Genomic DNA, 15344 nt, shown 5'->3' with positions numbered 1-15344 from the left:
CTTTACTTCTTTTCTCCGTTTTTTGTTCACAGAGAAAAGTGATGGTGTATTCAGTGAAGCGGTGACTGCCTTCCCGGGCCTTTCGCTCTTAAAATTAACTTCCGCAATTTCATATTTGTCACGGCGACTGTGTGAGACCACTGAAAACATCGAGATGTGGAGGATAATTTTAAAATGAATCCGGCTCATGACAGACACCGGTGGCGAACTCCTGCGAACTAAGTGTGGGTTTCTACGATCTTAATATTCGGGTTCCATGATAGATTGACAATATCTTGATTAGCAAAGCGACTATCAGCTTCTTAACAACGATTCCGCTCCATGGAGTTAATTACACGCTGTTGTAGGTGATGACAATATGGGCTGAAAAGAATTTTAGTTGTCGCCGAACTGTTTCGTTTTTTTTTTATCAAATTACGACATTCATATTTAATTTTGTTTTAGTTTATTTGCGTAAGTTCATGTGTCCCTGGGTTCCTTTACCACCGCTATACGCATTTCTTACGACTCAAATGGACAGCGTTATAAAATAGGCGAACATGAACTAACTGGAAGAGGACCAAAGCAATTTTTAAGGAACTGACGCACAAAATTCACCCCAAGAGTATCGAACTTTGAAAACATGTATCAGTAAAGTAGCATATATTGACAGACTAGGGATTAGCTTACAACCTGATTTTATGAGTTTATAGCTTGACGTGATTCTTGAAGCTTAAGAAAACCTTCCTCACACCTACAAGAAAATAAAAAATCTGGCCCTTCAATTTTTGTGAGGAGAGTTTGTATAACTCTAGTTTTCGCTGTTATCCAGTCCAAAACAAGACGCAGCTAAGCCCCGATTTCATATAGTCTAACAAATTATTGAACACGGTGTTTTACGAGGGAAAATAGGATAATGGTAGTATTTTAGTCGAATGACCTGAAGGAAGAAAACCAATTGAAAGAACTGGGACTTAAGTGAAGAGGATATCAGAGTGGAATAGATTTATTTGTGAACGTGGCAACGGACCTGTAAGTTTCATATTACAACACGGGAAATTGAATTGAATTGAGTAATTGAAAATGCGTCAGTTGCTGTGTCCAACCTCTCAAATATATTTTCACAAATTTGGTATTGTCACTGGAGGTTACCCTGCCATCGTATTTTACTTTTCTCCCATCTACAACAACAACATGGAGGATATGGAGGGAAATACAATGGCATCATTAATGTATATAATTGTGTGCCATAACTAATGAACTACTAAAGCTAGTCATGTGAGAAATGAAATTGAAATAGCCTAAAACATAGATTTATGTACAATTATTTATTACGACTTAAATTAAAAGTATGTCTCCGGTTATAATTCTGAGGTTACGCCACACAAGTAACAGATTTAGGTAATCCACGTTACAGGAAATTATACAAAGAAATATAAAACACAGTTTGTTTTCCAAAAAAGGAAGATTTGCCTCATGATTAGCACTCCAAGTGAAAGGAAAGTATAAACATTTTATCAGACAAGGAAAATATTAACACATCGACGACCTTCACCGTTCTTAAATGGTTGTTTTTATGTAAGTTTCGAAAAGAATCTGTTAATCTTATTATTCCTGGCTGTCCACTAATACCTAAATGATACCATGGATTTGGGTTAAATCTTTCTTTACCTTTACAAATATCAATAATTCGCGCGACCGGTCGCACGTGTTGAGAGTCCATGACCTCTTCTCTCCGGCCAAGGTCGATAATGAGGAAGTTTAGTTACAACTCACGCTTACCACGATACGAGATCCCATGCACGAGCCAAGTTTTGTCAGAATCTACATCACTTTCGCTAATTATAACGATGTGGTGTCAACTTCATAACGTCGTAACACTAAATGAGAAACATAAGGATAATTACAAATTATGACTCACAAAAGAATTTCAGATGAAAATTGTGGCTTCTAATATTGACGTCTGTTGGTCTTATCAAAATGTCGGGCTGTTGTTTAAGGGTGCTCAGTGATAAATATCTCTATGGATGGAAGGTATCTGTCGTTAGGTATACAAATAATGTAACTACGACGAGCATAGCAGGTTTAGAGAAGCTGATAGTCGCTCAACTCAACTGAGACGTTTAGTCCAAATGCGTTCGCTTCGTTCCGTAGTTTCGGAGATGTAGCAAGCAAACACACGGGCGACGAGATCTCTGCTACGTATTAAGAAATCTCGGGTTTGTGTGTCAGCTACGGAAAGGACTATAAAAAAAATCCTCACTTACAACAGCAAATTAAGTTTAATACGTACACAGAACAGTAAAAATTGTAGTTTTCTATGTATGGATGTTAATATTTAGGATTTTATGCAAGACAAAAGAATATAAATAATTCTGAACGAAATGAATGTTCGTTTCCGAAATTTTATCTCTTAATTTCATCGTAGACTAAGTAGTTTTTGAGAAAGAAGTCTTAGATCTGAAAAGAAATATCATATAACCTCCATTGTTCCATAACACGCTTCTTGGTCATCAGCTGTGCGTTTAGTAAAAAGAATTTTACAGCTAAGCGTATCTGAGCTTAGCTGTAAAAACTTAAATCTATTCTGTATCGTAGTTAAATTCAGAGTGTCACCACGGCACTAAATTGTATTAGATTGCATTACAATTCTGAGGTTGCGATAATGTAGTCTGAATAATGATTGTTACGTAAAACATTCGAGATAACAAATGAAGAGTAATGAGGACATTTCTGTAAGGATTTGCTCACTCCCACTAGTATTCGTATCCTGAACACTTGCAACAAATCAGATGTAGGAGGAGTGAGGGGGGAGGGTAGTTCCTCATGATTAACGCTGCGAAAATGACTTGTCTACCTTATGACTAATCAATTTCTAGAAACAAATGAAAAACCGCGTTCAAATAGCGAAACAAACTTAATAGAACTGAAGGGTAATGAACGAGAAGAAAAATGTTGTAATAAAAAGAAAGTTCACGTAAAACATATTAATCTCCATGCACTTACTCCACCCTTCCGCTATTCGCCGCTCCGTCCTGCACAGATCGTTGAAGCTTTTCGTTCAGATGAATGGAGGCGTACGAGATTGTGAGAGAGAGAGAGAGTTGGGAAAATGACATGGCGTGGTCAGGTTTATAAAACCCTGTGAAATGCATGGTAAACAGCATAAGGTTTAGGTTCCAGACTATAGCAGCATCTTAGCTGGCCGCTTCGAGACAACTGTTCAGGTATATAACCAGCTTATTCCCGTAGCTTTGGATATTAACGCAATTAGTGGCGTTTATAACGTTTAAACTTTCATTTCAGTAGATATCTCATTATAAACGTCGAAATAAAAATAACATAAAACTACAAAAATGTACACCGTTTTCCAAATTAGGTCCTTATAAAAGTTTATTCTTCTTTGGTCTATATTTGAGGTAGTGTCAGATGTAAGACATGTAAACATTCACGTAGGCGTATATATATATATATATATATGAAGCCAATTAATTATAAAGAAAATTTTCTCATATTTTTTTAAATATAAAGCTAGACATAAAAAGTTATGAAAAAATGTTGTAGATACTAATAAGGTGTTGCGTAAATATTTACTGTACGTGACATTTACGAAAAGAAATATAAATTTCATTCTGAGTTTCTGGATCAGAAGGCACTGTTAACAAACACGAACCTATATATTAGGCCTATATTCGCTCGTCAAAGTATGACATGTAGCAGCCTTTCTCATTGTTCTTGTGCGTTTTCGTACAACGTGATTAAAATGCACGCATAACGGGGAGGGGTTGTGAGTGACTGTGTCTGTTCATCCTCTTGTATTATCTGATAAACTACTCGATGGATTTCTATAGAATGCGATATGTGGGGCCTATACTGGAAATTATCAAAAAATATTTCATTTTCTTTCGTATCGGTCGAACTTTTAAGCTCAAATATAGTGTTACCGACATTGTAAAAAGTGACTTATGTAACGAAATATTTGCGCTGGATATATAAAACAGATATCAATACGGAGGATTCAGAGATTTTTGTTTTAAATATTTTTCGTTGCACTAAATATTTAACAAATAAAAATTGAATAGATTTTGTCACTATATAATATAGGTAAATTTCAGTAAACGTTGGATGTGACTGTAACTTAAGCGGACAGACTGTTCAAGTTCTGTTGTTCTTTTATGCCCTGTTGGGAAAATTTTATAGTAAAAATATGGAGTAAATTAAACGACAGTGATATACAGAGCATACTGTTTGAAGAAAATTAACAGTAAGTAATACTAACAACGAAGCATGTTCCAATTTACGGATACAAACATGTTAATTTTATAAACAAATGAATTAACTAAGTAATTGAGTGACTAACGCAATGGAGCACATCTCTTCTTGAGAAGCTATTGAATAATGAGCTAGATATCGCATATTAAGTAATTCGATATTTAAATATTAGGTTATATAAACGGTGATAGAATGCAGTCCTACCACAAAAAGCAACAAAGAAACAATTTAGCAAAAGTGTTTAGTAAATAAATTGTACTTAACTCAGAGATATTCTCGAAGAAATCATGTGCTCCTTTTCATATTAATATTTGTGTTCTGACACAGAACATTGCAGTAAATGCTCATCCATCCCCAGCGAGCACGACATTTCAGATTTCCTTGAATCGCGTGCTAATAATAAGAGAGCCAATTACCACAGCAGATCCATTAGCTCATTTTGTCGCTCTGTTGGTACTCAAGAGTCACAGCATTTCACCCCTAGATTCCTGTAATTTATCTTCATTAATCATCACCGAAATGATACATGTCTCATAGCTTATATTTCTGATCCCATATATGGGGAATTAAGATTTATTGCTTATTCATTATATCCTATAAAATTTCACATAGTCTATCCACTTTCTGAATTACTGAATATTAAACATTTATAAAATGGTCAAAAGCGACAGAACGTAATTGTGAGGTAGCATGCGATAATTTTTCTGAGAATGTGCAAGTGAAATTTGTGTCCCTACTAATAATTTTTGATTCCTGCTTAAGACTTTTACAAGTATTGGTATGACGTTTTATCTGAAAGTCTTTTTTATAAACAATTTAATTTATTTGGTTTCATCACTACTAAATTATTTTTATGGAGCGGAGTCCTTCTTGAGAAGCTAGTAGCCTCCCAGGCGGTAAAAAGAATTTATACCTGTTTATAAAGTCCGAAAGTTTATTGCCGTGTTACAAGAACCCGCGAATGGATCCTACCTAGATCCAGACGAATTAAGTCCATACCACCATACATTAATCTTTAAAGATTAATGCGCTTATGTCAACTATTTCTTCTTTACAGAGTTCACTGTACAAATGGCAGGCTCATCTTTGAGCTGGAATATCCTCAGTTTGCTGTTTCTTGCGGGAGTTGTACTTTCCTCTCCAGTAGACGGTGAAGATGAAGGGGACAATTTACTAGTAGAATCCACTGTCCGCGAAGTGCGAGCACTACCTCCACCAGGTTTTGATCTACTGGCTGCTGGCACGGGCGGTCACTACGGTTCCCATGCTGGTGGAGGAGGCCATGGAGATGTAGGGTACTTGCGCACCAAGGACAGCAAAGGTGACGACGGTTACCAAAAGTTTGACAGCTACCACAAGAAGGACGGAGACGCATATGGCTACGAAAAGCATTCTTCCTTCGGTAATGCCCATGGCGGTGAGACTGGAGGCAAGTACCACCACAGCGGCTCCTACAAGGACGGGCACAGTGGAGGAGGTCACTACGAGGGCGCGCACTCTGGGGCAACTAATGATGGTGGCCACGCAGTAGGGAATGAAGGCGCAGGAACAGAGCAGAAGGATCATGAGGGCGCTGGTACTGAGGGAGAAGGGTACTACAGCGCCGCATTGACGGACGGCGAACATCATCACTACGGGGGTCACGATGGTGGGTCAGGAGAACACCACTCGGAACACTACTCATCTGGCGACGTGGGTCACCACGGAGATGGGGAACACCACAGCGCTCACTACACGTCGGATGGGGGCGAGTATCATGGAGGCTACCATCGCTGATTCTACCACAACGAGAAGAAAACCTGATATATTTTCAGTTGCGATTTAAATAAATTGTCGATGGCAAATCGGGAAAATGGAGTAACGGTAGAACAACTGCCCTCTACAAACAATTTTTAAATTAAGTACCTGAGATAACTTTATCGTAGCAAATTAATCACTGGGAGGTCAGTGATTTTGGAATCATTAAGAAAGACCCTGAGTATAATGCAATTAATACCCGTTCTAATCATTGAAATGTGCACATAATTAATTAACATTACATTGTCTTATTATGTACGTACGGTATTAAAATCAAGTAGTACTATCAAGATGTCACGTTTTCTCAAATGTTTAACGAATTTCTCTGTTAATTATAGATTTCAATATTAAAAGCTGCTATCGTTATGCAATACTTATTATCACAGCAAATACTTATACACCACAAATGTTTCGTATTTTGGTTTCAGTGTTGCCAAGTATTTCTTCCTCTGTTATTGTTTCATGCAATCTGTGTGTATGCTTTAACTGTATACATTTTACCAACTTCTTGTTATTTATTGTTATTAAAGTTATTAATGACGACTACATTCAGATGTATTTAATTATCTTCACAAATAACCTAATATACGATACAACAGAATTAAGTAATCACCAGTCCAATAAAGTAATTATAAAATTAGTCTGTCTTCTTCTGGCACAATTTCCATATAAATAAAACACTTCCAAACATCTGCCCCCCCCCCCCCCCCCCAAGCTTTACATCTTCTACGAGAATCCATCCTTTATCTCTTTGTTTAATTGATTAAAAAGTTAAGCCAGGCACTTTTTATCGCCTTGTATTGAAAATCCAAGTTAAAACATGCGAACTGATTCAGAGGTCTTACGAATTTATAAAAGTTGAGTAGGTTTCACTGGTGCGGGTGGAAGAACATTTGTTTCCGAGTGGAATCATAAGCGTATGTTGCCTTCGTACGTTCTTCAGAAGTGTTTATAGCAACCTAATCTACCAGAACGTGAATACAAGTCTTTTAAGATTGAGTTACTGATAGACACTTCGTTCCTTCTCAATGCTTTATGGACTTGAGAGCGCACCTCTTTACTTCCCTGTTTCTCGTAGCAACGGGATAAGCGATCCTGTTTATAAGTTGACAACTTCAAAGCAAAGTTAGGCTTTTCCTTGTTTTTTTTGTAGAAACCGTTGGCTCGTGTATGAACTTCAGATAAATAAACAAAAATAGAAAAGCTGAGTTTCAGCAGATTTTACTGTAACAAGCAAAAACTGATTTTATGTCTCTTGAAGAATTAAATGTTATTACGTCGTCGTTAATATGGCTATATAGCTACTTAGTTAATGAAGGTAAGTTTCACTTACACCATAGATAATTGCTTAAAACAAATAGGTTCATTAAATAAGGAAGTTGTTAAATTTTGACACTATTTTCCCTACCATCGTAATAAATAAACAAAAGCACATCGGATTCCTTGTGGTTACTTTATGGGCAAATGTAAAAGACAAAGTTTACCTTACGTATGGGACAGTGGAGGTTTAGCTCCGTTCATTTGCTTCGGCACAAGGAGGTGAGTGATTTACTCAACTCGGGGGGGGGGGGGGGGGCAAGGTCCCCCAGGACGTGTTGGGTGGAAAACTGGGTGGACTTCAGAGCCGATCTGGACGCGATGGAGTTAAGGAAATTTCTCTGAATCATCTTCTTGACTGTGACGCGGTTACCAACGCTTCGAAGGAACATACCGCCTATATCTTCAAGAAAAAGCTTATAACGTCATAACCTGTAGATGACAATTTACATTTTCGTCGTCTTAAAAATTCCAAATCTCAAATAAAAATAACTGTCTACACTGGTACGTAATAGTATCCAATCGTCCGATACGCAGCTAATGTCGAAGAACATACTGTTTATTCTACGATAAATAAATATAACTGGATGGAGCAGATGCGTCCTTGAAAACAGTATGTAGGTATGTAGTTGCTGGCTTGAATAGTTTAAATGTTCAACACTGTCAGTGGAAAAATATATTTTTTCAAACTGCGCAATTGTTACAAATGAAGAATATATTGTGTAATAGGCATATAAATTATACTGACGCTCATCGTCGCTGCGACCAATCTCTGGTCCATCTGGATGGCAGCTACTCCCAAGACTTATCCCGTCGAAGGCGATGCTCACTAACTAACTAACTAGATGGCTTACCGAACCCGAAGGTTCATCACCGAATTAACCAAAGCCCTCCACCGGACCCTGTCCTGGGCCAACAAAATCCAGTTTCCTTCAACTCCTATCTCCCATAGATCCCGCCTGAGATTATCCTCCCATCTACGTCTAGGTCTCCCCAGCGGTCTCTTCCCTTCAGGTTTCCCAACCAGTACCCGGTGCACACCTCTTGTCCCATCCATGCGCGCTACATGTCCCGCCCATCTCACTCTTCTCGACTTAATCACCCTCACAATACTGGGGGAGCAGTACAGATTTTTAAGCTCGTCATTGTGCAGTTTTCTCCACGCCCCATCGTCTTCCCTCTTAGGCCCAAATATCCTCCTCAACACCCGATTCTCAAACACCTGCAATCTGTGTTCCTCCCTCTGAGTGAGAGACCATGTTTCGCACCCATACAAAACAACAGGCAAGATTATTGTTTTGTATACTTTAATTTTCAGGTTCTTAGAAATCAGACGGGAAGACAAAATATTTTGGACTGAGAAGTAGCAAGCATTTCCGGAATTTAGTCTCCTCCTAACTTCCTCACAAGTATCATTTTGATTTGTTATTGTTGTTCCCAAATATTTGAACTTTGTAACCCTTTCAAAGGATTTATTAGCCACCCTAAGATAATTTTGCCCGCCTGTCTTCTGATGACGAGATACTAACATGTACTTAGTTTTTTTCTGAATTTACTTCCAGCCCCACTTGTCTACCAGCCTCTAGTAAAACTTCTGCGTTCCTCTTTATTGTATTTATATCGTCCCCCAATAAATTAACATCATCAGCATATGCCAATAGCTGATGTGTCCCATTCAATTGCAAACCCTCCTGCCTACCTTGGACCTTCCTGATGGCGTATTCTAGCGCAAAGTTAAAGAGCAAGGGAGACAAAGCATCTCCTTGTTTTAGACCGTTCTTGATGAGGAATGTCTCAGATACATATTTACCTACTCGAATTTTGCTACAGGTTTCATTTAAGCACATTTTTATTAGACCCACTAGCTTCTTTGGTATACCAAATTCAATAAGAATATTATATAGCACTTCTCTCTTCACAGAGTCATAGGCTTTTTTGAAATCTATAAATAACTGATGTACGGTCCCACCGAACTCCCATTTTTTCTCTAGTATCTGACGGATGCAAAAGATCTGATCAATCGTTGATCTGTTTCGTCTGAACCCACACTGATGATCCCCAATAATTTCATTCGCATATGGGGTTAACCTTGCCAAAAGAATGTTGGATAGAATTTTGTATGAGGTTGATAGCAGCGATATTCCTCGGTAATTACCACACTCAGTCTTGTCCCCCTTCTTATGAATAGGAATAATTATGGATTCCTTCCACTGTTGTGGCATCTCTTCCTTATCCCAAATTAACTGAATAAGCTTATGGATCCTCATATGCAACCCTTTGCCACCTGCTTTAATTAATTCGGCCGGAATCTGGTCAATTCCTGGAGATTTATAACTTTTCAACTTCCCAATGGCTAGTTCCACTTCATCTAAGCTAGGTTCTGGCACCAACAGTTCAGCTGTATGCATTTTAATCTGTCTAATATCACCAGTATCATGAACATTTAAGAGCTCGCTAAAGAAATTTTTCCACCTATTCACAATTTTTATTGGATCTGCAAGCAACTTGCCATTATCATCCTTTACCAAATTGGTCTGGGGTTGATATCCTTTCTTAAAGTTATTAATGCCTCTGTACAGGTCTCTGATGTTTTTTTCCTTATTATTTGTCTCAAGTTCAGCAATTTTGCCCTTCAGGTATTCCCTTTTCTTAGTCCTAAAGGTTCTACTAGCCTCACGTCTCACGTTACATAGATTATCCGCATTTGTTTTGTTTGGGTTCTGCAACCATTGAAATTTTGTTTGCTTCCTTCGATCTATTAATTTTGAACATTCTTCATCAAACCACGGTTTATTTTGCTTTCTCCTGTAGTATCCTAGTTTCTCTTTTGCTGAAATTTTGATGCAGTTTCTGACATTTTCCCACTCCCTGTTGATGTCCACACTTTCATTATCCTCATTTGTCTCTAAAATTTGAAACCTATTCGAAATTTCAACTTGATATTGTTCCTTTGCCTCTCCCTCACTTAATTTTTTCAAATCAAATCTTTCTGTGTCAAAATTTTGTTTAGTTCGTCTACTTACTGAAAGCCGCTCCCTCACTTTTGCTACCACCAGATAATGATCAGTGTCGCAATCTGCTCCTCTGAATGATCTCACATCAATTACATTTGTCTGCCTTCTCTTATCTACTAGAACATGATCTATTTGATTGTGTGTTCTGCCATCTGGAGAAGTCCAAGTGTATTTATGAACATCACGGTGTGGAAATTTTGTACTTTTTACAATTAAATCTTTTGACGTAGCGAAGGTTACTGCTCTAAGACCGTTATCATTACTAAGTGCATGGAGACTCTCGCTGCCTATTGTGGGTTTGAAGATATCCTCCCTCCCAATTTTTGCATTGAAATCTCCTAGCAGAATTTTCATGTGATACTTGCCAAATGTATCAAATACTGATTCCAATTCTTCATAAAAGCTATCCTTGATATCATCGCTTTTGTCTTCAGTTGGGGCATGAACATTAAGGACAATGATGTCGCACCAACGTCCTTCCAAAATTACGTAAGACAACCTGTCACTAACAAATTCTACTCTCTTAACTGCTGCCCTAATTCTGCTATGAACAAAAAAACCCGTCCCTAGCTGATGATTGTCATTCCCCTTTCCATAGAAAAATGTAAAATTGTCCACTGGGATCATGCCCTCCCCCTCCCATCGCACTTCCTGCACTGCCACTAAGTCTAACTTATAATTCCCTAATTCCCTACACACTGATTTCAGTGCCCCAGCCCTATAGAGGCTCCTAATGTTCCAAGTACCAAATCTCATGTCCTTTTTCAATTGCCGTGGTCGTGCCAAAGAGTCCGTCCTGATCCGAGGCTTGGTTGATTTTTTCGTAACACATATTTTTTTAAAGGTGAAAGGTTGTTAGCCCTACACCCAACCCCCAACCTGGAGGACCAGGGTATCACTCTTAGTCTAGCGCATCTCCTTAGACCTGTCCGGCTTGGGTGACCCTACCATGAGCCGAAGCTCAGGCCGGCATAGCCCTAAGGGTCATTTGAGCACGCAAGCCTCCTCACCCGGCAGATTGCCTTCGACAAGGTGGTGATACCTTCGAGAAGGAGGCGATGCTCATATAAACAAATATTAAAAGCTTCCGTTTCTACGATAAAGGAGACACAACGTGTATCCATGACAAGGATAAGCTATTCAGGAAAAATCTCTGTTTGCTATGAAAACCATATTAAATCCATAAATATACTCCGTGGGGAACAATAAAAATGCAGACTTGGTTGTTTTAAGTAAAAGGTACATTACACCACTGGACTTTAAAAGGATTGAGAGACTACAGGCTAGAGGAGAAATGACAACTAACATCTACCTAGTGCCTCAGTCTAGAATTAGCAGAATTAGAATTGCACTCGGCTATACGCTTTCATGTTATGGTACTAATACCTGCTTTTTCTTGTCTGTTCGATCGCATTTCTTCCCACAGTTGGAGCATATTCAAGCATCCTATTTTATCATTCCTGTCTCCTGCCAGTGAAAGTCAACTGATTAAGCGTCTTTTTTCTACCTCAGTTCGAGGTCGAAGTTTTTATCCTTAGAAAAGGAATAATGAGTAATTATATAAGCATTTTCTTACCGCTACTGAAGAATTGTCAGATGTCATGGTCTAATTTAACGTGGGATAGTATATTTTCTTGAGTAGTCCATTTGTGTAATTTATTAATTGCAAAACATCCAGAAACGAAAAGTGGGAATGCGTACTGCAGTTGAATGTTATTTATTACTCTCCACATGTTTCGTTCGCTAATTTTTACTCCTGTGTGTTTTTTATATTTATTTAAACCTAATAAGAGATATGAGATAGAATAAGTCTTTGTCTAATTCATTGAGTGTTAAACAGAAGCATAAGTGGAAGCTAAATATAGATAATTTAGCGCAAAATGCAGGACAAGTGCCAACAGAGTTATTTGTTGAGACTGAGATTGGCTCTTTCCAATGAAACCAACTGATTAGGTTATGTAGTTTCATCTGTTGACGGAAACAAAGCCAGCTTACAAAATTTTGTGTAATTTGAAAATAAAAGACAATGGGATAAGTCAAAGACTATGCATCGATTCAATGGCAGCCCTTTGTCAAAAATCTGGAGACTAAAATTTGATTTTTTATCTAATGGGAAGAACATAGATTAGATAAGGAAAAAAGAAGCAAGGAGGTTATAAATAAAGTGTTTTGAAATATCGACGTGATATGTATATTTTACAAAAATAAATATATCCAATTGAGTAACAAAATTCAATAGAACACAGACAACTATAAAAATATTGAATATGACACATAGAAAATATAAATATTGCAAAATCAACGAAAATGTAGACAGGAAATATACATCAGAGCCATTACGGTCTTGCAATAACAGAATCACAAATCTGATGATAAATATTTATCTTAACTTTCAAGGGGAGTGATAAATGACGAAAGGAATCAATGGCATATTTTTTTTTGAGTCACTGCAATATCAACAATTTTTATAAATGTCGGCTATCCATTCTGATAACATTTACTTCATACACACTTTCTGAGACAATTTGGCTCGTTCAGAATTCAACATTTTCATCTTAACATTTCAGGGCACATTTCTACTACTGCTTAATTACAGGTTGCAGACGCTAACCTGCAGTGAATTAATGCGCACTTTCCTTCTTTTATCGCCGACAAAACAAGGCGACCGAACGTAGAACTCTGACTCGAATGAATGCAGAGGGCGTAAAACTTCGGAAAGCTAAGTTCACATCCATCCTTCTCGTTCTTTATAATTTTGCATTTTACTTGATACTGCTTCTGTAAACATTGTCACCGCCTAACGATAACAGAGCTCAAAGTAATTGCTAACACAGGGTAAAATCTTGGGAGATACGATCTTTATCACTTGATTCCTGCTTCAGAGACTTAGGTTATCGTAATCCAGGGTTTGATGACACTTAGAGTCGTTCCCTTTTATAATCAAGAACTTGGGTATGCGGGACCATGAGCCATTAGACTGGAGAAATGAAACCCGTTTTAATGCAATCACCAGCTCACCCAAACCATTTCTCTTACTTATAAGAACTTTATTTGATATATAAGTTTTATTATACGCGTATCTGTGTAGAAGGCACCAAGTCAGATAAACCACCGAATAAGTGTGTTATAGCCCAAGTAAAATGGAGTTGAAATGTTCCAAATTAAAGTAGTTTTATAATACTATTTGATATGGTGACATGGAGTACAGAGACTGCTTTTAATATTGTGTATACTTTCAGGAAGACCTCTGTCATCGTCAATATTTGTAACTACATATGGCCATTTTATCTGGAAATATGAATCTAAACTCTGCCCGCATACTCCACTGTGATCACGATGATTATGGAGGGAACAGATCATAATATCAAATTTCCTGTTGATTTCATATTAAAAGTTACATAGATATTATTAATTATTCTGTGTCTAAGGAAAAGCCTTTTGTTGAAACAAATGTCTTCGTCTTTTATTAACACGTTTTGTAAAACGGAATTGCCATTTCCCACATGCCTAGAATTCCTCAACGGAATAAAGCTAACGCGTGCTGTACCATAAATTTTATTGAAATGGCTTACAATCTTCCTTGGTTTAAACTGTTCGTCCATGCTTACGAATACAGCAGGCCTACTGGCTACGACCGATGAGAAGAAGAGAGACGGCCAAGTATGCTAAAGAACATTAAAACTCTTAGTTCCATTTCGCGTTCCTGGCGCTTGTGGAAGGGCAGGTCTTACAAGTCTTGTCGATGGGACAATTCGACGGGGCAAACACTCATTTGGATGCAAACTGCAGGACATCTATGCCGTGCGTACAGAATGGAACAAGGAGACATTGACAAGTTTTAAATGCGAATCGAATTGATGACGACATTGCATGTAGAACAGGAATACAAAATCACTTGAAATGATTACATTCAGCAAGTAGCTATTATTCAAGAGTAGAAAGAAAGAAAAGTAAGTTCGCGGAATATGAAGATGGACAAAATTACTTTTCAAACACTTCTTTTCCTTTAGTTTCATGAAGAAACGCGATATGGGTTCTGTGTTTGCATTTCTACCTTCACAGAATCCAATTTGTTAGTGTTTTGTGTTATGCTTCGAAGGCCTAAAAGGAAAGTTCTGATAAATAATGTAACACTGAAATGAACGGAAGATTACCAAAGAAAGTGAATGAAGATTTCAAATGAATAGAAAATCTTTGTCCAAGTACAGAATCTTTCAGATGGGCGGGATTAATGCAAATTCAAAGTAATGCCAAGGTTTAACATTTTAATTCACAGATGGGAAATCACTATTCTTTATTTAATATTCGTTAGCATTAAAGAGGAGTGGGACACGAAAAGGGCAAGTGAGGTATCCGACAAGTTTTGTGTACAGAATTCGACGAATTTTGAAAATGAGAATTAAAGCTACAAACTAAGAGCTTTCAGCTTAGCGCTCTTTCCGAAATTCCAGTTTCGTAACAACAGTTTATATGCTCCAGTCTGGATGACTGTTAGCAATATTCGTATTTTTCGATATTTCGTACCTCATTATTCTTTCTGTCCACACATGATTGATCTGTTACTACAGATAGGCAGAAATATGGGTTTGAAAAAAATGACTTTTGAATGACCTTGAAAACTTAAAAGCCCTTTGATCGGAATAACCTAGGATATATATTTTTCTGTGATGCAGATAATAACCGATACAGAACACAACCCCACACACTGTTTCTTTAATAGCATTCTCCCTGCTACATCTAGATTTTTTGAACCATCTTATGACTATCTTACATTAACTTCAGCGATAAATTATGAAAATGATACATTTAAGTTTATGATACAACGGATAAGTTTGAAACAAAACTTGTGTATATTTGTAAGATATTTAGTTTATTACATTAATAAACTATTAACACAATAATTTATTTTAAAATGTTTCCGTAATTCAGTTGATCTTAGGTTAAAGCAGGATTTTTTGTTTATTT

At 37.4% G+C, this 15344-nt stretch overlaps 1 protein-coding gene across 1 annotated transcript; it reads left to right on the top strand.

The window, feature by feature from the left end:
- Positions 1-3121: 3121 nt before the first annotated feature.
- LOC110838920 (uncharacterized) lies at positions 3122-6594 on the top strand. Its single transcript, XM_022082583.2, has 2 exons — positions 3122-3206; positions 5309-6594. Exon 2 carries the CDS (start codon positions 5323-5325, stop codon positions 6025-6027), a length of 705 nt encoding a protein of 234 aa, XP_021938275.1. The 5' UTR covers positions 3122-3206; positions 5309-5322; the 3' UTR covers positions 6028-6594.
- The last annotated feature ends 8750 nt before the right edge of the window (positions 6595-15344 follow it).

Source organism: Zootermopsis nevadensis, unplaced genomic scaffold, assembly GCF_977971745.1.
Source record: "Zootermopsis nevadensis isolate Lab colony 2312 unplaced genomic scaffold, Znev_1.0 Znev_ptg000022l, whole genome shotgun sequence".
Classification (NCBI taxonomy): Eukaryota; Metazoa; Arthropoda; class Insecta; order Blattodea; family Termopsidae; genus Zootermopsis; species Zootermopsis nevadensis.
The sequence above is the reverse complement of the archived record's forward strand: the minus strand, read 5'-3'. Positions and strand labels throughout refer to the sequence as shown.